Source organism: Python bivittatus, unplaced genomic scaffold, assembly GCF_059951505.1.
Source record: "Python bivittatus isolate LINGU-HERP-01145 unplaced genomic scaffold, Pbiv_v1 ctg000480_np1212, whole genome shotgun sequence".
NCBI classification, from domain to species: domain Eukaryota; kingdom Metazoa; phylum Chordata; class Lepidosauria; order Squamata; family Pythonidae; genus Python; species Python bivittatus.
The window spans coordinates 69,103,480-69,128,871 of NW_028277075.1; the positions used below are offsets into that span (position 1 = coordinate 69,103,480).

A 25,392-nucleotide genomic window follows, 5' to 3' on the forward strand; every position below is an offset into this window, starting at 1 on the left:
GACTACGGGAGAAGATAAAGATTGGGGCTGTGCAGAGTTCTGGATTTGGAATGAAAAAGGAGATTTGCCTGCACCTTTTCCTGACTCACCTCATGGCAGCAGCACAGAAAAAGACATGTTTGATTTAAGGAGGCATTGCCAGGTGCAGCACGCACAGCCATGGATGCTTGAACGCACCTTTACCCCTTTGAAGCCCAGCCTCTGCATGGACTAGTGGGTTTGCTAATTAAGTTGCCCTTGAAAGTTCCTGGAGAGCTCACAGAACAGATGGGATGAAGCAAGAGTCCCATACAGATTGGAGTTGCAAAAATCCAGTTAGCCAAGAGATGACAGCCAAGGGAAACCAACCAGCCTAACTCTTTTCTGCCATCTTGTGGTGATTCAGAATTTTGCAGTCCAGATCTTGTAGCCTTGAGTAAATGGGAAACTGACCCTCCTAAGCCCTCTGGTGCTCCAGCATTTCAAATTACAGAATGGAAGTTTTGCCATTTGAGCTGTGCTGCAGCCAAGCCAAAACAACATTGGCTATGCTGTCCAAGGAGGATGATGTGGGGAACGCAGGGGTACAGTGCCAATGCCAGGTCAACATAAATGTCACATGTGGAAAAAATACATCATCTATTTAATGCTCATATAGCTCTGTTTAGATTATGTTTGGGCTGGGAGGAAATGAGGCCCTCCTTGTATCTTCTTCGAATATTATGCTATGCTTGTTTATACAGCAATTACATGTCACATCTGTTAATCATTGACAACCACAGATATTTCCAGGGGTCAGGACTACTGCACTTTTCTCAGCTCTCCTGAACATAGAAACAGCTGCAGCAGTCACCCGCTCCCCACTTTGCACCAACATTTCTCCAAACAGCCACAGGATCCCTGCATGATGATTCAGAGGCTTAAAAAGCAGCACAAGATGGACCAAAGAGCTTGTATAATATTTTATAGATATTTGTAATAATCTATATTAATTTCAATATAGACTCCCAGTCACATTTTTTACAGAAATCTCTGATCATATGCTTGCATACGTGCATGCTGTTTCTGAGCAGTAGCTGGATGCTAATGCCAACTGCTATAACTTACACAAATCTTTCTTATTTATTTTCTTATTTGTTATATTTCCATCCTACCTTTTTCCAGGAGCAAAAGCAGTTTAAAGTTAAAGGAAATCCCGTTTCATTGTATCCCCACAAAAAATGCCTTCAGGCTGGTGGGTCTGTGTCAGCATTTCCAGATGTCCACATTAAAATGCTACTCACTAGTCCCTGACCCTGCAGAAAAACTATGCTGCCCCCATTGCTGATCCTTAACCTGCCACACTAAGACGACTGGCAACTGGCGAAGAATGCTATCCTGATCTACCCATGGCAGGGCAAGTCAAGGAAAGGGGTTCCCCTGGCTTCATTCCCATCTGCTAGCAGGAAAACTACCACCAATACTCCCCCTCCTGTGAGTGGGGTACCCTTGGGGGAGTGTAGAATGGCGGGCGTTGTCGCCTGTTAAATTGCCCAACTAACAGGTTGCAGGGGTGGAGGAGTGCACAGGGAAAAGCGGAAGGCCCTTGATGCTGCTGCTGCTGCTGTTAACCCAACCACTACCTCACACCTGTGATCTGTCATTTGGGCCGTTTCTGAAGATTGGTCTAGCACTCTTCTAAAACAGCAGTAAACGCATGCTCAAAAGTGGCCCAGCAAAATCACAAGCATGGAGGATGGATATAGAGTGGAGCAGAGGGAACGATGATGGGCAAGCTCCATCCTCGGCTAGTGCTGCCAAGAAATGGCAGTCCTGGGAGCATGTAATCAAGGAGTCCAGTAGCAACACCTTGGAATGGAATAGGCAGAAAGGCACTGCCTCATCTCACCGAAGAATTAGAACAGTAAAAAGTATGGCCATACGAAGCCAGATGTTGGCAGAAGCAGGGAAGAACCAGTCGTACATCCAAAGATGAAAGAAATAACAACACGTACCTGGCAGAATCAGGTTTTCATTCCCAGTTTAAACTGCCCTTCTGAGCAGCACAGGATTGGCACTCTCAAGAGCACTCGTCCGGTTTTTTCAATGCTCTCTCAAAAGAGCACTAAACTTGCATTTACAAGGATTCCCCATAAGACTGACGAGCACTATGGGCTCTTAGTTTCTGGGACAGACGCTTCTATGGAGGCCAGATGCCTGGTCTCTCCTACACCCTAAGCCAAAATGGCCATGGAGGACAAATTCCTGTGAAGGGAGGAAAGAAGCTGTGCCTAAAGTGATCAATAAGAGTTCGGCAGATCCCAGCCCTTGAAAATGTTAGCAACTGCATCGCTAGTGAAGCATGCCAGATTATATCCACAGCCAATACTATATCAGGAGAAGAGGGAAAGTGCTACTTTACAACTGGAATAGCAAAGGACAACTTCAAGCTGCCTCAGTTACGGGTTGGGGATTAGACAAAGCCAACATTATGAGGGCGTGGCACCCCCCCCGCCCCAAAGTTACTGGTTAGATGATGAAGAGACCTGAGAATGATTGTCCCAAAGCCATCCAGTGAGTTTCCACACTTTGGGTGGACTTGAATCTGGGTCTTTGCAGTCCAACACCTTAACCACTCTGAGATTAATCCTGTGCCTACCTACCTGGAGTAAGATCACTGAACTCAATCGAACATAATTCTGAAGAGACATGTAGAAGAGTAATTATTCATTTGCTACTTCTCTTATAATCTATATTATTATGATGATTGTTGTTGTTTACAAAGTTAGAGTAGTGCCTAACTGAAAGTTCCTTTCTCTCCTTCTCCTGCCTTTGCCCAGCAGAACTTCAGTTGCAGGATCCTCAGGGGCCAGAGCAAACCCAGCAGGAAGCTCTGGTGGTGGTTTTCAGTTTGCCTGACTGTTGGATGAGAGCTGTTGTCAGTTGTGCTTGTGGCAGCACATGTATGCAGTTTTAACTGCCATGGCTTCAATTGGCCATGAGCAGAGAGGAGCTTGCTGATTAGAGAATTCTGCAAATTGAAAGAACCAATTGAACAGATGAGTGTGTGCCCAGGGGCAGGATGCGTCCATGCCTGCTCTTTCTTCCTAGCCAAGCAGGAAATGAAATCCTGAAAACAGCCCAGCCCAGTGCAAAATACATACAGAACTAAAGGTCAGAGAACTAATGTCCAAGCTTAAGGATTTTTTTTTTTTTTTTTGCAGCATCACTGAATTTGAGTTATCATCAATTCACACCAAAGTCTGTTCCTAGTTACCTGGGCTTTCCTGATTTCACCAGTTTTATTTAGGCAGGAAAATTAATCAGATACCTTTCCCGTCATACTGCGGATCACCCCAAATTGTTTCAGCAGAGACAGCCCATTAGAATACATGCACGTGTGCATACATGTATACATGCACTTGATTTATCATACAAGTTAAATAATTCTTAATTCCTGTTAGCCACCTGTCCAGTTCTACTTCAAGCATGGTGTTTACACAGAAAGACAAACAAGATGCTTTGTCATCAGGTATGATATGGCTCCATTTCTGCCAAAAGAGGAGAATAATTCCAAACCTGGTTTGTGCTCTTCTGCTGGATAAGAAGACTTCATAGCAAAGACTAATAAAACAAATGGGATATTACATCTACATGCAAGACTGTATTTGGTTGACCTAAATGTAATTCCCTAAGAAAATAGAAGGAGACAGAAAAAGAAACAGATGCTTCCAAGCCTCAGCAAAATGTTGATACTGCTATTTGAGCACCTCCCTGCTGCCAGCAGTACATAATCCAGGCGGTAGGGGTGGGGGTGGGGGTGGGGAGGCAGTCTCATGAATAACACAAGACAAATAGAATCATTTCAAATTATCTCCCAAACCAAGTGACTATCAAGGCATGTCTTGCTTTTTTGTTTTTTTTAATCCGTTCAATTGTGTCCAATTCTCAGAGACTGCCTGGACAAGTCCCTGCAGTTTTCTTGGCAAAGGTTTTCTTTTTTTTCAGAATGCTTTGCCATTGCCTCTTTCCTAGGGCTGAGAGAAAGTGATTGGCCCAAGGTCATCCAGCTGGCTTTGTACCTAGGCAGGACTAGAACTCACCATCTCCCAGTTTCTAGCCTGATGCCTTAACCACTATACCAAACTGGCTCTCTACACCAGACTACACCAAACTGTCTTAGATGTAGGCTTTGTTATATTTAGCATTTTCACTTATAACTTAATATTTTATCAGCATCTGTATTATTCTGTAATCTGAATATAAATGTGTATTGGCTGAAATCTATATTTGTTATTAATATGGCTTTCTTCCACCTTTTAACCAACATTAACAAGATTCCTACAAGCAACATATGGAAGTCATAAGTATTATCTGAAACTCGTGCACAAAATCTTAGTTATAACCCTAGCTTGCAGCAAGATATCCATCAAAAAATATTCATCAAAATTAATCAAAAGTAACCAAGATAGAGGAATAGCTGCAGCCCACCTCTTTATTATGGAGGTAGGTGGGCAGTGAGATATCTTCCCATTTTGATAAAATGCTTTCATTTCTCCTTCATCCTCTACTTCCTTCTGCTCTTTTGCCTCTTCTTTCTTCTATTCCCTTCCATCCTCTGTTGTGTTCCTCTACCCTCCTGTCTGCATGACACCGAATACTTCTGTGATTTTTTTTGGTGCTATTCACTATTCCATTTAAAATGGTTCATGTACCTAGAAAGTCCTAAGTCTAAATACAGCAAATAGTTAAAATTGCAAGCATAAATCACTATAAATAATCCCATCTCTCTCTCTCTCTCTCTCTCATGAATCCTAATCCTAATCTATATGTGAACCTCCATCTAAAATTGGAAACAGCTGACAGTTTTTCTTTTGCCATATTACTTAGGATAGTTGATTTTTGGAGCACCCTGCAGTCAATAAAGCTAAATATTACAAGAGATATTATAAGAGAGCGCACTGAAGATGACTGTTGGTGCTCTATTGTCTGTATATCAAGTATAGGACTGTGAACATAGAATAAGCACTTTTCTTCTTTTGCCATATCCTTTGGGGATCAGACATCATATTCCATTTGTAGCATAGTCCTCCTCCTCTTCCTCTCCCTTCTCCCTACCTGCTGGCATTTCTCTTCCTCTTGGAGACTTAATAATCAAAGGTAATTGCACTTTCCATCTCAACGTTACTGCTGAAATGTTAATGTGTCCATAAGCACTAGGTCGCCATTGCGTTACTTCATGCTTGAAGAACACCGAACCCTAATGGACTATACTGAGGAAACCTGATTGCTTTTAGAAGGTTGCCCTTTGATCCCAGGTCACTGAGGAAGAAATTTTTGTAAAGAACAAGCCATCTTCCCTGAAGAACTTCATAGGAATAAATTACAGACAATTGCAAACTGCAGTACATTTGATGGCAAGGTTTATTAAGAACTGCAGAAGACAAGGGCATACAAGTAGTGGGGGAAGTCAGCCCATGGTGCTCTGCCTATATTGACACACCTCTATTATAGTTTATAATAGTCTGTTCTTAAGAGACTCACTACAGGTGGTCTGGATTTCTGACTGTTGCAACATCTTGCTGTCATGTGATCATGATTTGTGAACTTCCCTGCCGGCTTCCCACAAGCAAAGTCAATGGGGAAGCTGGCAGGAAGTCAAAATCCACGATCACGTGAGGTCCTTGTTTAACAACCTGTGTGGTCCTTGCTTAACAACAGTAACCAGAGACTGCCGGAATTGCGGTCGCTAAGTAGTGCATTCATGTGATGTGCTTTATGACCGCATCGCTTAGCGATGGAAATTCTGGTCTCAGTTAATGTTGTTAACCGAGGACTACCTGTATTCCTTATCCCTGCACAGTGTGCATTGTTATCTTTGCACATGTACCCAGTTTACAGTGTACATGGACACCCTCTTCCCATGGACTATATTTTTGGTCAGAAATTTAGCATGTAACCATGCTACCTGCAGAGCCAGTGTTATCAATAGATACTATGAGGGGATCATCTCAGATTGTAGGGACTGGGACAGTTAGAGCAGCATCCTCAGTAATCCTCTTAAACTTGCTGGCTCTTTCCTTCTGGGCCTTCCCCACTTGCCCCCAGATCTTCTGGACAAGTCCAAAGAAAATGTGTATGCTCTACCAGATTATCTCCCTTTTCTACCTTACTCCATTAGTGGAGAGATTAAAAATATTTTAAGCCCTTTCCTTATGACCCAGAATTGGGGAAAACTGGCTTGTGGAAGACCTCTCATAAGAGAGTGCAAAAGAAGCAGGGGGGCAAAGTAGAGCAAAAAGTAGAATATGAAGAGCAAAAAAATCCAAATCTGAAAACTGGTAAGACTTTTGCTAAACTTGGAATGAAGCACTGTGATATAAAAATCCATGGCGCAACTGGCAGGGACCTTAAGTGATCCCTCTGGTATATAGGCAAAGAGGTTTTGCAGAATCCTTGGGAAGCTTCAGACAACTGGAGAAAACTGTGGAAGTGCTTTTCACTGCTGAATGGTATAATGCCATCATGTAATAACTCTGATATAAGACTTTATATCAGTGTTTCTGCTGACTGGGGTATTCTGGGAGTTGAAGTCCACACACCTTGAGAAACATTGCTCCATGTGATACTATAAAAGTTAAGCCTTCCTGTTCATGGCCCATGAAACACAATGCCGGTTATTAATCAGTAGGTGCACTCTTGTTTCAGAAATTTTTAGTTGCTGATATTTTGTTCTTGCTGCCGCTGCTTTAATTGTTACTTGATTTGTAAGGTATTGTTTTTAATTGCCATATGGTTCTTTAATCAGCCACCTTGAACAGATACTTAGCACAGTTTCTACATGCATACCTCTTTTCAGAACTAGCATGGCCAAAACAAAGGAATGATAAAATACAGGATTGCCTGGATTCATAACGCTTGAAGAAAATGTCATGCAGAGCTGGGATTCTAAAATAAAGGTAATGTTTTTGCACTGAATCTGTGGGGTAATGCCATAGGGCACAGTCCTTTGGGGGGGAAAAAGAGATAACCTGCAGCATGGTTTGCTCATCCAAAATACTGTTTTATAAATACTCCTATCTATTGAAATTGCCAGAACCAAAAACAAAAAAGCAGCCATTGACGCAATTGCCTGAAGCATTATTGCAGCCATAACTTTTCCTTGAGCTACTTAAAGAATGAGTTTTCAAAATGAAAATAGCAATTATTTTTTCTTTGAGAACAAGAACAGATCACGAACCTGGCACAGAAAAATTCAGCCATTAACTTTTATGACTTTGCAGAGAGGCCAGAAACTACTGGGGACAGGGGGAGAGTAAAGCCCCAAAGCACCTTGGCTGTTGGAAGGAAGAGGACAATCCCAAGAGCTGGGAGACAAGATGAAATGGGAATTCTCTCCAATGGGAAACCACAAATCCTCCAGTTCTAGAGGAAGTGCTGAGAAAAGAGAAAATATCTTTCTCTGGGGCAGAAGCAGAGCTGATTAATTATGAAATGATGGCCAGCTTAGCTTTCTAAGGCTTCCATATCCCCCACCACAGCACTGTATTGGGCATGCAAAGATGGCATTGATCTAAGCCTGGCACTTCTCTGGTACATGGAAGGGGTTTAAATTTCATGCAACCTTTGAAAATTACTCGTTTCCAAATATGTTTTAATTAGTGTTCAATTAAACTTCCTTCCTTTTTTAATTTTCTCCTTGTGATCTACTGCTTATTCTCAAACCAGAAGAAAGTTATGTTTCTGTTATATGTAGTTTGAAGGAAACTTGGCCAGATAATGGATTTTTCTGAGTCATCTGATTGTGGCCCACACTCCCCTTGTTAATTATCACTCATTAAAAGTTGTCAGATGCTTCCTTCCTCTTTCTAGACTGTCCTTCTCTGCTTGCAGGCATTTAACATGCAAAAAGCCTGTTTCCCATTTGCATACAGCCTCTAGTTTGGGGTTTCTGTGTGTGTCTGCATGTGTGTGTGTGTGTGTGTGTGTGAGAGAGAGAGAGAGAGAGAGAGAAAACATTTTATTATATTGTTATATAGGTAGCAGGACCCTGCTACCTGTACACATTTACCCAGCGTTTATTCACTTGGAACCTAGTCTACACTTGGAAGAGTATAAGGTGTTAATGAAATTGCAGAATGGACTTTCTCTTTCAGAATTCTGGAAGTTGTAGCCCCACCATATGTGGAGGGCTCCATGGAAATGAATGTAGATTACATCATAGCAACTCACATGCTCCAACATGAAATGTTCTTAATTAAAAATGCTGCATTATAATGCTTGTTCAGAAAACTCTTTTTGGAACAGTTTCATTCTTAAATCTACACAGGATCTCCCTGTTGACATTAACTACAAACTGAGATTGTGGGATTCAGGTTTTGAAAGGAACTCATGTGAACCCAGGCAACATAGCCACATCATGAGGAAATAATATAAGGCATATAGGAACTTTTGACACAGGTCCCACAAACAAGCAAGCCATGACTGGAAATCTGTTACTGCATGGAGGTACAAGCTGCTTTATGCATAGCTGTCCTTCACCCTGTGGACTCCCAGTTTCACCACAGTACTTCACACTGTTTTCTGGCATTTCATAATCAGATGGTGACAGTTGTCTTGTGACCATTCTGTCTGGAAAGCAATGTTTCTATGCAAATGGAGGCCAATATTCCTGAAGAAATTGTAGCGCTTCATAGAATATGTTCTCATAACACTTTCCTGAAGAATGATACCTGCTTGATTTCCAAGTGTTTAAGAAAAAGAGGAATACAGGTAACCCCTCCATATTTCAAATACACATGAATTTTAAAAATTGTGATTTTCTTATACTCTAGTCAATGAACAAACCAAGATTTTAAATCACAGTTGAGGCCTGGCTCATTCCCATAATAGCCTTAAATCAAATCATAGTTTCTTGAGTTTGGAAGTTACAGGGATCGATCTATTGATCTAGCTATCAATCTAGCTATCAATCTCTTTCAGAGGCAAAATATTTGGATTGGTTCCTCTGGAGTACAGATGAATTAAAAATTTTAGGTGAATTAAACGTAAGGGTAACTCATAAGCCCAAGGTGTGCCATGGCTCATTCATGTACCAGCAACCTGTGTTTCCAGTTACATCTCAAATTGAAATCTTAGATAGTTTACAAAAATAAGGTGAATCCTATAACATGAACATAGCCTTCCATTTTCAAGGTTGCTAAATACCCAAGGCAACATTTAGAAAACAAAGCTCTTTTTCTTGCCTTAAAGTGAGCTGAGCTGACTGGAAAAACAGACTTCCTTTTTTAGTCTCCACTGCCATTTCTGATGGGCTAAAAAAAATTACTTCTCTCCCTTCCTAGGATTTTCCTATATACCACTCAAACCGAACACACACACAAATGGGGGGGGGGGGGGAGATTGAATACATTTTTAAAATTCACCTTGTTCATTTAAATCTCTTTTTCATACCCAGTCCCTGCACCCCAAGGGCAAAGCCCCTGCTCATTTAAATAGCTGTGAGACCAAATTTAATGAAGCAGAATGCAAACGTGGTAGGAAAGTGGAAAGCCCCCTTACTTTTAATTAAAATATATATTTTTGTAAAATAAATTCCATTTCCCCCAATTTCTTTCTCCACCTCCACCATTATCAGTGGCAGTCCCCGTCTGCACACTTAGCACTGCTTTGCTGGATGGCACCTGCTGCGTGCCAAGAGTTCCCACAGATCTTGGTGGAACTTATACATATGTATTGTTTTGGAAATGGATATTCATAACTCAGTGAATAACACTTTGAAATAAAAGATCTCATCTTAAACACAAAGTTAGGAAATGCATAATTCAGCTAACACTAATTTTGACAACTGTCAGTTTAACAGTTTTGCACCTTGAAGGATGACAACTGCACAAATTAATTGAAATGAGTGTTCCTACTCAGTATTTGCTATTTGTACCACTGGTTACCTGTGTAAAATCTAATGAGGGACAGACAGTGGCTCTACAGTGAGAACATGCTTAGTTTGTGGCAAATTCTGGGTTCAGTCTCCAGCAGAGGAATAGGGAACTTCCAGCTCTTCAGAAGCTATTAAAGTAACAGTGGTGCTTAAAAGTTTGTGAACCCTTTTGAATTTTCAATATTTCTGCATAAACATGATCAGTTCTCCACACAAGTCCTAAAACTAGATAAAGAGAACCCAGTTAAATAAATGAGTCAAAATCATTATACTTGTTCATTTATTTATTGAGGAAAATAACCCCAAACTACGTATTTGTGTGTGGCAAAAGTATGTGAACCTTTGCTTTCAGTAATTGGTGTGTCCCCCTTGGGCAGCAATAACTGCAACTAAATGTGACCAATAACTGTTAATAAGCTGTTCTGTAAGCAGGAATGGGCTAACATTCCTACAAGCTGATGTGCAGGACTGATCAGGACCTGTCCTTGTGGACTTCTTTGTTTTCATGTCAAACAAAATCCACAGTTCTAATTCCACAGCCACCACTGTGCCTGTACAGAGTAAGGAAGATGACCTGGATGGAGATTTGTTACCAGTCAAGGGAAAAATCACATCTTAAGTCCAAAACAAGCAGAAAATATGTGCAAGTGACTCAGACAGACACCTCCCTAATTCACACGGGTGTAAGAAGGGTAGGAGTACAGCACAATCAGACTTGCCAGATTCTGTGATTGTAGCCACTCTCAATAATAGTCATCTGTGGAGCTGATTCCTACTCTGGTATATTGGGTGGGGCTGACAGTGCCAAAGTCCCCACATTCATCTTTCAGCAGAGTTGGATTCTCTTCATATTGGGTCTGTCTTTTAGCTTAATTACTAAGAGCCATTTAACTTTTTTAAATTTCATGATGCAGGTGAGGCATATTTGCTTGGGAGTAAGCTACAGTAGTGAATTCACTGGGATTATTTTAAGTAAATACACATAAAGCTCATCTGTAACCTTACTATGGATTAACATTTACATTTTTCAACAGGTAGCATTAGTCAACACTGGGTCTCTGTGTTTGAATTTGTCCTGTTTTATTTACTTATTTATTTTAGAAAAGCAAACCACACAGTATTCCTTGATGATGGAGGTGAGAGGAGCTATAAGGAACCAGGCTTGATGTCTGGCAGCTAATGCTAATTAGGATTAGGATAGAAGGCCTAATAGATTGGCAGTGCCCCTTACTGAGATGGAGTGGAAGAAAGTAGACATTAGCAGTTAGGCTAAAATCACGCCTACCATTCTATTAAACAAAAGTGGGGGACAACATTGCACTCCTACAGCCTTCCTCAAGTTGTTGACTACTGTATTGCTGGCTTTTAACTCCCAAAATGCCAACATGCATAGTTGTGGTGGCTGGAAATAATAGATGGGTGCAATTAGTTCAAAATATAGTTGTGAGGCTATTAATTGGGACTGGGCATTCTGAACACACATTACTTGTGCCTTGCCAGTTCCGCTGGCTCCGAGCTCAATTTAGAGTGCTGATTTTGACCTTGAAAGCTCTTCACAGCTTAGGAACAGGATACCAGAACTCTATTCCAAACATCTCTCTTTTCCAGATGCCTGCTCATTTGTGATGAAGGTCATGGCAGACTACAGGGGAAAGGGCATCCTTGTAGGTGGCCCCCTTCTATCTCCACAAGGTCTCATCCCACCTCTTATCTTGAGGTCCTTTCAGACGCAGGCAGGGATCCTTTTATTTTTCCTCCAGATCGTTTATTCATTAGCATATCACTTTCATGTTGACTGATGTTTGTTTGTTGTTTTATATTCTGCTGATTAGTTCTGCACCTTTTACACTCTGTGGTATTTTTTATATTATTCTTTTCATGGCTTTCTAATGTTTTCATTCACTGCCCTGGGTACCTGTTAGAGGCAAACTATAAATCAAATAAGTAAGCTAGATGCTGTACTAGCACAATGGTGCTACATGCCCTTAATTACAAGTGTTAAGGAGAATACGGGCGTATGCATGCCAGCAAAATGTGGAAGAAGAACAGGCTGAAAAGCCTACATCTCTCTAGGATTTTAACTGCAGCTGGTTGATAAAAGGTAGTGTTCTGCAAAGAGTTCAGAACTCTTTTTAGCAGTTCTGAAAGAGCTGAGAGCTGCTAAAGATTGTGAGATGACTGCTTGAAATGACGAAGTAGAGTTGTTGGGCATTTCTTTGCTGACAATTGCCTAAACTATTATTTGAATTATGACAAGGCTTTTCCTATATTGCTGTTGTAACAGCATCCTTAAGCAAGAAATGCTTTTTCTGCTGTGAACTGCACTCCCCTGTCACCTTTCCTGCATCCACTTATTCTGAAGTGACTGAATTTTTAAACATCAGACACTGTGTTGCCGCAGAACAAGAACTAAACAGATCCTGGACAGAGATGGTAGCAACTGTATTCCAGGAGAACTGGAAGAATTCTGAAGATTTTTCTATGGGCACCTAGACTTTGGGACAAAACTTACAATGACTTTGATCGAACAGTCTTCTATATAATTTTTCTTTACATATACAGTATGTATTTTTTTCTTGGTATATGTTCTATTGGGAATGTGGAAATATCTGTCCAAGGTTTCCTTCAACCTATCCCAATAGCTTCACACATGGATGTTTTTTTAGTAGTTTCAGCTAAGCATGTCTACTCTTTCCCAGTTTTTCAAGGGTCTCCTACATTATGGTGTGTGTCTGCATACTAGAGGATTTATCAGTAGAAAGCAAGCCTAGAAAACTCCTTCCATGCTTTCAGCACAATCCAGGAAATACTTATACAGAAGTAAGGCTTATTATATTTGGTGGCTTTTATTCAACAGCATCTTAATTTTTTTTAGTTAAAAAAGCAACTGATTATACAATGTTTGGGGAAAGAGGATATAGATACTATGGCTATGCAATGTTTCAGGTCCGGTTCTAAACAAACTGCTTCAGACTCTGTGAGGTCACAAATATTAAAGCTGGGCTCTTTTGTAAAGCATATATAAACTAGAATTAGCCATCAATGAGTATATTGATTCAACATGATAGTGCAACTGTTCTGGCTCATGATGTTTGATTGTTGTGTGGTTTTATTGATCTTAGGTGTTTTTAATTACATTTACCATGGATGTTTTAGTTATTTTCTATATATCTTATAAACCACCAAGTATTGTATTTGACCATGGCAGGATATAAATATAATACATAAGTGTAGCACCAGTGTACAACTCTTCAAAGCAGCTACATCTTTTCCCAGGATTGTGTAGCAGCTGCCTAATCTTGGGAAAAGCACAGCAGCTTTAAAGAACTGTTAAAAATGTAGATACATTTATGCTCTCCTGTGCAGAAAAGCACCTTTTCTGAATTATTTCTCAAGCACTGCACGGCCCTATTTATCCACTTCTACATTCCATTCCTATGGTATTAATAATAGTGCCCAACGTCTCTTTCAGGAAAAGTGTAAACCTGAAATACAACATGTACTTCTGGAATATTAGTAGGAAATGGTATCATTTGACAAAAGCTGTGGAGGGTTGTCATGTATGTACATGGCATAAGCATGAAGACAGACATAGAAACACAAAGGAGCAGGCACACCAAAGCCACCTGAAGACCCCGGAGAGAGAGGAGACAGATAACATAAACCAGATTGTTGTCTTTTCTTTGGTGTGAAGGGAGGCTGTATATGGACACAATAAATGCCATTGTTTATAATTCATGGTGTTAGTATCTGTAATTAGGGTAGGCTAGAGTCCAGTTGGTAGAGAAGAATGTAGAGGTGCTGGGATAGCCATAGTAATATCATCACACAGTGTTATCAGATGTTACAATCCACCCATAAAAGCCACAGTATGATTTACATTGCTTCCTTTATCATTCCTATGTAACCTTTCTGGGGGTATATAACTCACAACCTTCCTTAGTTTGGGTCTCTGTGGCATTCTTGTGGCCAAGAGTCCAGTGATCACTGTAGCTGTGCATGCTAATAAATATCTCCAAATGCTTTGGTTCCTTATTTAAGCGTGCATTATTCACACAACAAAAACACAGTATTTTAAGGCTATGTCTGAAATGGTTTTGTTCAGAGAAAACTTCACATCAAAATACTTTGATAAAAAACATAGTAAATCTTAGGGATTGTTCCCCATTTAAAAAGACAAGTCCCAAGAGCCTAAATTTATTTTTACTCCAGCAGTAAGGTTCTATTTAAATGTTCGGCCCCTAATATAAATGGGGCAAGGAAGGGTGGTAAAATCAGCACCATGGAAAGCTCAGAAAGTTCCAGTGACTTCAACCAAATCTGAGTGTGAACCAAAGACTTTTCTAGCTTTCAGGGCCAGATCTTGAAGAATATAAGGTGCCTTAAAGATGGAGACGTCTTGCATTCAACTCTGTTCTGACAACTCCTGGAATGCACCGCTGGGTACCAATTCCTCGGACAAATTGAGGGGGAATTTTTTTGCAGAGTATGAACTCTGGATGCCTCACTGAAAACTGCTTATTAGCTGGGCTGTGGCTTAGACTTGACTATGATTCTGAAGACAGTGTTGTTCATTGGTGCCAATATACTGATGAAATGGACTAGCCTTTTTCAAGATGCAGTCAGAAGCCAGGTCTCTGCTGAGAGAAAGAGTCCTAATACCTGCCTCCAATGAAACTGAAGAAATGGTTTTGACTACCCCTCCTTATCAAAGTTGGAGCCCGGGGTACTGTTTTGAGGGACAAGACTGCATAGGAGGGCCGCTGTGAGTGGCTCTGAATCAGAAGACTACATGACTCCTTGCCATCCTGTTTGAAGAAACCAGACTCACATGTTGAAATTGTTGCACAAAACTTACACTGGCATTGTAATTTAGTAAATGCAGGACAGCACAGCAATTTAATGGCTTTGTTTTCTTATTTATAGTTTTATTTATAGAACCATAGTCAGTTATGCCCATCCTCTTTGGAACTTGTTTCTTTGCTCACTATCTCATCTCTCTCACAGAACCAGAAATGTCTTTCTTGCTATAATAATTGTTCAGTCTGACCCTCTTTTGATACTTCAGACTTCTCTTTGTTAAGTAGTTTGATTCTAGCCTGGCCAGCTTAGGCACTTCTTTTGGTATCTTCTCTCTCCTGGAAGTATGTGGCAACGGGGGTTGTAAATCTAGATCAGTGTTTAGGTTGCCAGTGTTGAGAAATGCTGATCTAGAGGACAAGAGACTTCTAACTAGTTCTGTTAAAACTTAATTCTCTCAGAACTGGCTTTCATCCTGGCCCAGTTGTCTAGTCTTCTATCTCACCACACAAAAGATACTTGGGTGACTGTTGGAAAGAAAGATTCCTTCAGTGTATTTCATCTGCTGGCTCTGAAATGTCTACATGTGCCTCTGAGTCAGAGCCTGAAGTAAGCATTCAGCTGTGCTATAACTTTGTTATGACTGCAAGCTCAATGACATGAGTGCTTTTTCCAGAGATAACAATATACTTAATTACTTGGCTATCACTTGCAAAGTCTGAGTAGGGCATATATGATCTAAAACCTTATTAATAGGGTTCTCAGGTAGAAGAAGTCCAACTGCCACCTGGTTGACTGATTCCCGTTCAGATTAGGATCATATCTATATACCTTTTCTTGCTTTTTCCCCTGATAGTTTTCATCTCTAGAGTTTCAAATCATTCTCACCCAGCCTTTACTGAGCAATGTTCTGACATTAGGATAATCATGCAAAGCAAGCCTGATCTATGTTGAGTCTTATTTACACAAGAGCTTGCCCTATTTGTGGAGTATCTAATTACTAAAAGCAAGAAACATTTTGAATATGTAGAACTAAAGAAATCTCTTCTTTCCAGCCTTAATATATGACAGGGTTGACCTTGCTAATATTTCTTAGATCCAATGTACAGCAATTCATTTTTCTTAGCAGCTTTGCCCTATTAATTACTCCTGGTTACAGTGTGATCAATCAGAACTACAGTTTCCTTCCTTTTCTGTTTTCAACTGATAGGGGGAAATGTTTATCTGTCACTAACCACATGACCTTTAACTTTCATTGTTCTGAATTATAGCCTCTTTTTATTCCAGTATCCATAAGGCTATCCTGTTTACACTGCAGAAGCTCCTAGTGTTTTTAGCAGACTTTCCCACTCTGAGATCGTCAAACATTAACCATTCTGAGATCTGGTTTATGCAAGGAGCTTCTAAAGGCTTTGGGCACCCAAACTGCATCATTTTATCATCACATAGGGAGGTGATTGCAACATTATATTCAGTGATCAGTGAGAAACACGCATTTTAGTTTGTGGTTTAGAGAATCTTGGATGAAATGGAGTAGAAGTTAAGTGAAACTCGTAAAGAAAATTTACTGTGTAGTGAGAAAGACTAGAGCAATTAAGTTCCGGTCAATAGTTAAGTGAAAGGTTCCCACCAAAAGCTTCCCTGTTTCTCTGCAGACAGCATCATGTACCAGGTGGTGAATATATGCTACATTGAGGGTAAAGACAGGACAGGCTATTCATTTGCCTTCCCCATTTGAACAAAAGTGAACTCTCATAGCCCCAGGGGAAGCAAGCAAAATCAATTGCCAAACAAACTACTATTAAGTGCACTTGCTGGAAATGTTTGTTCATTATTACCAAAAAATACTGAGTTTGCTGAAACTCCAGTGCAGTGTTTGACAACTTGTGTTACATTATAAAATGTGATGTGTCTATGATTTGGGGCACCTGCCATATGTAGCAGTTATATTATATTATAACCCGTTATATTCCTTCATTACTGCTACCTCTTTATCAACATATGGCAAACCTATTTGAGGGGGAAAAAGCAGCTCTTCTGGTTCCCAGTCAGCACAAAAATAACATTTGTAGAAAGGCAAACAAATGTTTGTTCCAGATCAGGCTGGAAACGCAAGATGAAGAAATCAAAATCTTCTATTATTCATGTTTACTTCTTTAAAAAGAAATAAACCATGCCAAAGATACTTTAAAAAGAAATGTATTTCAATCAATCTATTCAATTTTCTCAGAGATACTACAATATTGTAATTACAATTATTATTGTTATAATTACAATATATTATTACACAATAGATTGTAATTATTATTATAAACATGTGCAAAATGCTTTGATATTTACTTTTTATCTCATTTTATTTTTTCAACAAACTCTGTGAATTTGGTTAGCTAGAGAGGTAGCTACAACTTCCAAGAAATAGCTTTGCTAATCTGTAGTAATTAAGACAACAGAGTCTTGTAGCACCCTTGGGTGAATCTTCTGAAGAAAGCTATTCTAGCTATCAATTTCCAAAAGAACTATCTTTTAATAATGGTTCTAGAATGCCCAAACAGAGCAGATATCATTTGAGAAAACAGCACTATCTTTGTTTCCAAAGAGATAGATCCCTCTTACTGTTTCTGCAACAGGTTAAGAATTTAGGGGTAATATCCAAAAGACTAATTACTAGTTAATAATGATTTATGGCATAACTCCCACTGAATCAAGTAGGACTTATTTATGTGTTAATATGTACAGAATTGCATTGCAAGGCTACCTTTCTATGAAGTTGGGAAAAAATCCTACTAAGAGAAATGTAGTCAGGATTGAGCTATATAGGTACAATCTTATATTCAAGCTGTTTAATTCACATTGATTTCAGTAGCATAATGTGCAGAGAACTGCAGCCCACAGGGACATCCAGTTATCATTCTGGTTGGACACATTTAATTTTAGTTATGTCCTTACTTATCTCGAGTACAATTTCATAGTATCTCTTCTTCAATAACTACATCACTCTGGTCTTTCCTACAAAATAATTCTTACAAACAGCAAGTGGGAAAGGATGTGGAGGTGGGAGGATTGAGACGGGATAATGAAGCAGCTAGAGGGAAGAAAACATAATATATTTAAAAAACAGTAGGATATCTGTGTTGAAAGGGAACATAGAACTGTAGTTTGTGTGTGTGTGTGTGTGTTTTTAAAAAAGACCCTAGCAGTGAAAAAAAATGGGTGCAAACCTCTAATTAAACTCTTTAATATGATTCAACCTTTCATATTAAAAACTATACATATATATGGAACCCTAAACAGTGACAGAATACACAAAGTGATGTTAACTAAGCATCAACCTCTCAGTGTCTGAATCAGCATTATTGATAACTACTATGTACTTAATGTTCTGCAAAAGGGCTTGAACAATTTGCCACACATTATGCCACTACTCTTTTTAAGAATCCTGTCAAGTGGACAGCACGGCTACCCCAGTCTCTCACTTGGGAGAGAAGGAGAAGGAGGCTAGATGATAAAAAAAATCACCTGGTGTGTATTTTCACAATAAGCTGAAATTTAAAGTAAATACAAGATATCTAAAGAAAGATGAAATCTAAATCAAAGATCCTGAGGTTATAGGGGAATAAAGAGGACTTTTTCCAAAATTCAGAATGGGTTTGAACTAAATGATTAAGGAAATACTGGAGTGGAGCTGTTTTTAGTGTTCAATGTGTTTCTTACTTTTCTGCCTGTTCTAATATATAATATCTCACGCAGCTTTGCGATGAAAATGTATAGTTTAGGCTTGGACTTCTTAACACATTTGGATGGTTTTTGTTTTCAAAAACCTCTGGAAGTACCTTTAGCAAATTTAATGCAACTCTAAAAGACAGGAACAAGATATAGTTATGCATTTATTTGCTCTAACAAGAAGTCAGAGTCCTGTTCTCCTGACATCCTGGCCTGAGTTACAATTCATTCATCCTCAGCAGAGCCAAAATCCAGTCCAGTTTTTAGGTGAGATTCCTCAGCCAAGAAATTTTATGCTTATCATGAAATCTGGGAGATTATGCTTTCTCTTAATTTACTAAAAGCATAAAACAAAAAGAAACCCTGAACTGGAGCACATGCACTGGAGCTGACTTTTAAGTGGAGCCTGCTGGATTTTCTAGTGGACTTTGCTCACGCAGTGCAGAAGACAAGAATTAAAACCAGGCCTGGAGAAGGAGAGTTTAGTAGATCACTCTGGTCCTGAACAAAAATGCAAAATGGTTCAGGTTTCAGAACAGACAAGAGCAACCTTCCTCATTGTAAAAAAATGGGAACAAAACAGCTACTTTTGCAGGTGCAAGGATGCTAACTTCGTCAGCTATTGAGGCACCTGCTCTGAACTGGATGGACCTCTGTTTTGTTTCACTCCCACCCCCTTTAGTAAGTTTTCAAGTTTTAATGCCATAGGGGAAACAAAATAGGCTTTGAACTGTGCTAACTACTAGTTGGTCAGATCCCTCTCTGAGCCGCATTTTCTGTCTTGACCCTCTGTACTTGAGGCCTTTTTGAGGCAGGTTTGTCTACAGGAGACCCTTTTTCAGGCAGGTCTAATATACTGGTTTATAGAACCCCAACTCCATCCCCTTCCAATGTGAAGCTAACGGTACCCACGGAAAGTCTTGGACTTCTTTTATTGTAGCTGTTGGCAGATGGGGGCGGGGGATTTAAACGCTCACGTGTACGCCGCCAGGTTACCAGAGAGTAAAGCCGCCACCTCTTTCGAGGACGTACGAGCAATCAAAAGGAGCATCAAACTCTCGCGCTGCTCCAGGCCGTGTCTTTCTCTGGCTCTGCCTTGCAATTTCCTCTCCCACCACCAGCGAGCAGCAACCGGACGCGTGCGAGAAGAGGCTCGCGGCGCGCGCGCGCGCGCTCATACACACACCCTCACACACAGATCGAGGGGAGGGGAGGGGAAGGGCTCCAGAGGCTTGGTGTGTTCCTGTGTGGAGGGGAATCAGTCAGCGAGCCCCAGCCACAAGGCACCACATCCATTCAACCAGTCGCCTCCCTCCTCATGCCGGTTCCCGCTCTTTCGCAGCAGTCCGCCGCCTGGGACGCCAACCTGTTTGTGGAGGTCACTCTGGGGCCGCTTGCAGCCTGTGGCTTCTTCCCTTCCTCGCTGCCGTGCAGCGCCTGATGGGCTTGCCACTGAGAAGACGGCTCGGAGCTGGACACTAACCGAGAAACATCCCACGTTGCCGCGACCTCGCACACCCACAGCGGAGGGATTTACTTTGTCTGGAAGAGCCCGCGGGCTCGTCACACGCTGAGAAGAAAATGTTCCTCGACCCAGACGCAGCCAAAGGTAATAAGCGCCGCACCTGGCCCCGCGTGATTAGCTAGCTGCATGGCGATCGGGGCAGGGACCGGCCCCCTGTGCAGCGCCGAGCACTTTCCGCGGACGGCATGGGCAGGGGGAACTGCCGCCTTTGTATGTAGGGACGTGAAAGAGAGAAAAGGAGAGGGAGGCGGCGGTCGTGGCGCCACTCCACGCACCTGAAGGAGGAGGAAGAGGATGAATCCCCGCGGCTGATTGGGCGTGGAGCCTGGGTAGGGGAGGGCTCGGCTCGGCACTTCGCAAGGAGGCGGCGAGAAGGGGTCGGCTCGGCAGCGTCTCGTAGCTGCGGCTGCAAGGCAGGGAGGGTGGTGGCGGGAAGCAAATCCCGCGGCGATCTGCTGAGGAAGGTTGCGAGAGGTGTGTTGGGCGCAGGATTTCGGTGGGCTGCCTTGGTGGGAACTTATGGGGAGAAGAGCAGGGCCGCCTGTGGAGGCGGAGCCCTGCCTGCTCCATAGCTGCCTTGCCTTCCGGAGACTGGCCGCGTCCAAGTGGGGCTGTCACCGCCGGAGTTTGGAACCGAGGAGGGAAAAGGAAAAAGAGGCCACCAAGCCGCGTGTAATTTTCCAACCTCCCTCTCCCTAGTTATGCTCCCTGTGGTCTCCCCGCCCACCCGGTCATTCCCGCCCCCTTCCCTTCGCTTGCCTAGACTTTATAGAGTTTCTCGTGGCCCATAGCTTGGGGGAGAAGCCTCTCTGGACCCCTCTCTTTCCTTCAGAATCCGCTGCCCTTCGGAGCCGCGGCGACGGCACCTGCTACAGTATTTCTGGGCGAAAGTAGCTGCGCTTGACCCAAATCGTGGCCGTCCGCTTCCCAGCGCGGGCACCCAGCCTTGCCGCGTCTCGCCTACTGGTCCGAGGCAGGCTTCTGGCTGGCCGCAGCTCCTTTCTTCCAGCGATACGTTTGCTGCCAATGAGGTCCCTGAATGCTTGCTTTTCCTGGAGAGTACGCGGCCACCGCTGCTCTGCTGCGAGCAGGCAGTTTAGGTGAGCTTAATTTGGTGGAATTGCAAACAATACTTATATTTAACCCCACCCCACACCCACCTGCTGTTTTAATTTGGGAGTAACAGCCAAATCAATATCTGCCTCTATATTCAAGGGAGACTGATTTAATCCCAAACGAAAGTGGCACCAAAACCGTGGAAAGTCATGGTTATGCTTCCTCTACTATCAGCGTGTGTGTAAAAGTCAGCAGCTAAAGGAGATTTTGCCAATTCATAGGGCCATGAGTGGTTTCTTTAACTATGTGGCCTTCAAAATCCTGCTGATGAAACAGAAATGACTTAGGAAGTGTCAGGCTCCCCTCCCCAGTGCTGAAACTTGGAATTTCTGACAACAGGACAGCCAGTGAAAAATCTAAAGGTACCTGCAAGTTTATGCTTCCTCTGGTTTCTCACAACAGCAGAATCTGCAGCTGCAGACTATATAGGATTTCACAGTGACTTATCGAACTGTCAAAAAGTTTCTTTCTTTCATGATGTTGGTGCTGAGGTGTTCCCTCTGAGTGGATGGACACGCCAGAGTGGTGTGATCAGTGTCAAACTGGGGAGAGGAGACCTAGATCATGGGTCTTAATTATGAATTTCCTTGGGTTACCATGGGCCAGTCACTGTCTCAAAGGACATTCCTCATTAGTGGCTAGTAGCCATCATTGAGAAGATACAAAGCCTGGTCTCATTGCTGTTACGTCGGCACAACAATCGCTGGATGATGCTATGAATCCCTGGTGATGAAATAACTGTGGCCTGGTTTACATCCATGGATTGTTGTGATGATAAAATTGGGTACAGGGAAAAGAACAATGTACACTTTTAGCGAGTTGGAATTACAAATGTATGGCTGTTTGCTAAATTAGATACTGTAGATGGAACCTCCATATACAGAGGCTGAATACCTTCAAAAAGCAACAACTTGGGTTAGATGGAATGGAGATTCTTGGCTTCCTGTCAGCTATATATTTGCCAGATGCATCAGATCTGGTCACTACTGGAAAACAATTGTGGTTTGATAGAACTTAGTTTGTTCCAACAAAGCTATTCCTGTGCTGTCATTGAAAAAAAACTGTGATCCATAATCATCCTTGGCAATACCCTATGGTAACCATTAATACAAAATAATTATACTCCGTATACTTCAATTTGAATTTACAGACTTGCTTTTACTTTTATTCAGGTGGAAGTAGAAAGAACACCCAGGAACCACCCTTAATAGTGTTCACCATTAATAGCTGGTTGTTATGTGTATAATTTTCTATTCAGAACAGCTGTTCTTTTCTTCCCAGTCTCAGCTCAGCTTTTGTAGGCCTCTAAATTCATTTTTTTTCTGTTTGGCTAGAAAATAGAGAAGTCAAAACTCCATGTACTGGGCCAAGTCAGAAGGGAGTCTGCTGAAGAATAGAACATGGAATAGTATTTTTCACATTTTCCATGTTATTCACACTAGTTTATTTTTCACAGTTGCACCATACAATTCAGAAAAGTATATTAAGTTGGGCTGTGCTGTCTCAAGTTTTTTTTTTTCCTGGTGTACTCCCATTTCTACAGATTGTAGTGCTTCAGTTGCTAAGTTGGCAATTCATTATCAAACCACTTCTGCCATGAGAATCTCTTGTTCTGGAAACAGAGATGCAGGGAAAGTTTTAAGCTTAAAGATGTCATTTTAGTGCAGTCCTGCTCCTTTGACCCTGCTTCCTTTTTTCTTTTCTTTTTTTTTAAACCCTATTGAAGACCAGATTAAATTGAACTGGCTCTTAGCACTCTGTTCCTTATATATATAACCTGTATTGTATGTAATATGCTCATGTAATCCTTAACTTTTTCCTTCCTTTTATCAATGAGGAAGGTCAGAGTCTATTCTCTGAAGTCTGTATACATCTTTCTCAGTAAGGATATTCCAATATTGACTCTATTGCCAATTGTCAGCAAAGTGACTGTGGACAATAGCCAGCCACATCCAAGGGAATTTCATAGCATAGCGATGCTTGTTCATCTTCCTTTATGCATTCAAACCTTGTTGAAAATTGAGGTTGTTTCCACAGCTTATCTACCTGCAGATTCTCCCCACACCTTAACTAACATCTTAACCAACCCATAAGCTTTTTTTAAAAAAGCTAATGTATATGTATGTGATCTCTCTCAGAATCCAAAGTGTCCTCACATGTACAGATTTTTTAAAAGTTCTGTAACACAAGGAAATCTGTTTTTCAAATTGTAGTATTCCACAGAGATCAATGCACTCTGTGGGAGCATGACTCTGTATCTTAATTAATGCCAACCATTTTTATTCTTAGTGTATTTTATTTCATTCTCTTACGCTATACAAGCATTCTTAGGTTGATCTTTTTTTTTTTTTTTTTAGAGCCTTATTCTGGTTAATTGCCAAGTTCCAGAGCTCATTTTATGTACAACAGTCCTAAGCTTTTCTGCTCATAAATCTCATTGATTTCAGTAAAACTTTCTTCTAGAAAGATATGCTTAAGGATAGAGTTTGTACTGCATTAGCACAGAAAGCATATGGGAGGGGGAAAGGGGACTGGTAGGGTAACAGAGAAATAAACTTCACCCCTCCCCCCCATTATTCATAATGTGGTACTCCAGATGTATCACATACATCTGTTTGAGAGCTTGGAAATCCAATAGGAATGGATAGGAATTAAGTTCAAACTGTCTTCATGGCATATACCATAGACGATCCAAAACAAAATAATGAATTTGAACATTTTAACACTATGATAGCTAAATTATATATTTGAATCCTGAAGAACCAGCATGGATAACCTTTCTAGCCCTGAAGACTGTATGAGCTGGTGGGTCAGGGGTGGAGGCTAAATGCATGTATGCATCCATTTGGATGTTCATGTACCTGCTCTTTCTCTCACACACAGGGATTGCTCCATTGTTACATAGACACTGCACACACTGTCATAAATGCATACAACAATCTTCTTCCCCCCTTTTATACAAACACACTCAGAGCATGGTTGCTGGAAAGAAAAACAACAGGGCTGCCCCCTCCCACCTGTGACCTGTTTGCTGATTATTGGCTTTATGCTGCAGGAATGATATGTTACTGCAGGGATAAGATATCAGAAACTTGACCTATTCAGAAATAAATTCAGCTGGCATGTGGGAAAATACAGTGTAACTGGCACCCATAGGAGAACAGGAGAAATATTTGCCTAGAATATGGGCTGTGTGATGTCATATACAACTGCATTCTAGATTAGTACACTAAAGACCGACCAGTCTCCCCCAGTCTGATCGCTCCAAATATGTCCGATTGCAATTCTTATCCCAAAAGAAGAGAGAATCAACTGATTAACAGAAAAGTATCATTTTTTTCACATTCTCCCTGTTATTCTGGATGGGGATGACTGACATTCTACTTCAACAATTGGAGAATAAAATGTCAGGGAAGGCCACTTCAGTCTAACTCAAGATTGTGAATTTCTGGGTCAAAAGAATTATTTCTCCAAATTCCACTTTCCCTCATTTGATCTGCCTTGGCACAGCAGATGGATGTCCTTCTCTTGTTTTGTGGTGTATGGTCTTTGCATGGTCACACATGAATGAAGACCTCTAAATTCACTGGGGATCAAAAGGTCCTGTCTGGCATACAGATTCTGTGGTCAAGGCTGAAATGAATATTACGTCTGCATTTCCCGGAAAATGTTACACACTGTTTTCAGGTCTTTGTCAATGCCAAGGCTTTGTATTATTAATTTTAGCTTCACTCCTATGCCAGTTAGAAATGTGGTTCAATTCACACTACTTCAGTATCTGCAGAAATGTGGTGGCACAGAGTTTATTTGAAGCACTAGCAACAAGTAAGGGATGAACTTGGGTGCAGGATATGTGCAAATGAATTATGGGGTATCAGAAGAATAGTTGTGGGAAATTTGGGGTTTAGGAGAGGAGGAGGAGGAGATTGAGTTAGTAGAATCTATTGAATAGATACATAAAGGGAGAGGGGAAGAAAGCAATATGGGAAAAACATTGACCACAGATTTAACATATATGGAGAACATGAAAGAAGACAAGCAGGAGTAGAAGTGGGGAGGTAATTGGGATGTAGTGCCAGAAAGCTTTACATGGAGAGAATGGGAGCTAGACATAGCCATCTCATTTAGTTCACATCCCTCTTTTAGATTCTTGGCAGAGTTGCTTTTGTGAAGAATAAATTGAAAGAACAAAAGATGTTAGGTGCACTACTGAATCTTATTCATAAAGCTCCTTCAGATGGTGTCATTTTTAGGACATGTCTGGTTTATAAAAATGATTAGGGGTGTGCAGGATGAAAGGTGCTTAGCTGTGCAATTGTATTAATTATGATTGCAA

The 25,392-nt window shown here is 41.2% G+C and overlaps 1 protein-coding gene across 2 annotated transcripts in view; it reads left to right on the forward strand.

Moving 5' to 3' along the window:
* The first annotated feature begins 19,692 nt into the window (after positions 1-19,692).
* SYT7 (synaptotagmin 7) overlaps positions 19,693-25,392 on the forward strand; it is a 236,344-nt gene continuing 230,644 nt past the window's right edge. For both annotated transcript variants that reach the window (XM_088146197.1, XM_025165022.2), the window contains exon 1: positions 19,693-20,024. In XM_088146197.1, the coding sequence (XP_088002323.1) occupies positions 19,997-20,024 (28 nt within the window). In that variant the 5' untranslated portion in view covers positions 19,693-19,996. The remainder of the gene's footprint in view (positions 20,025-25,392) is intronic.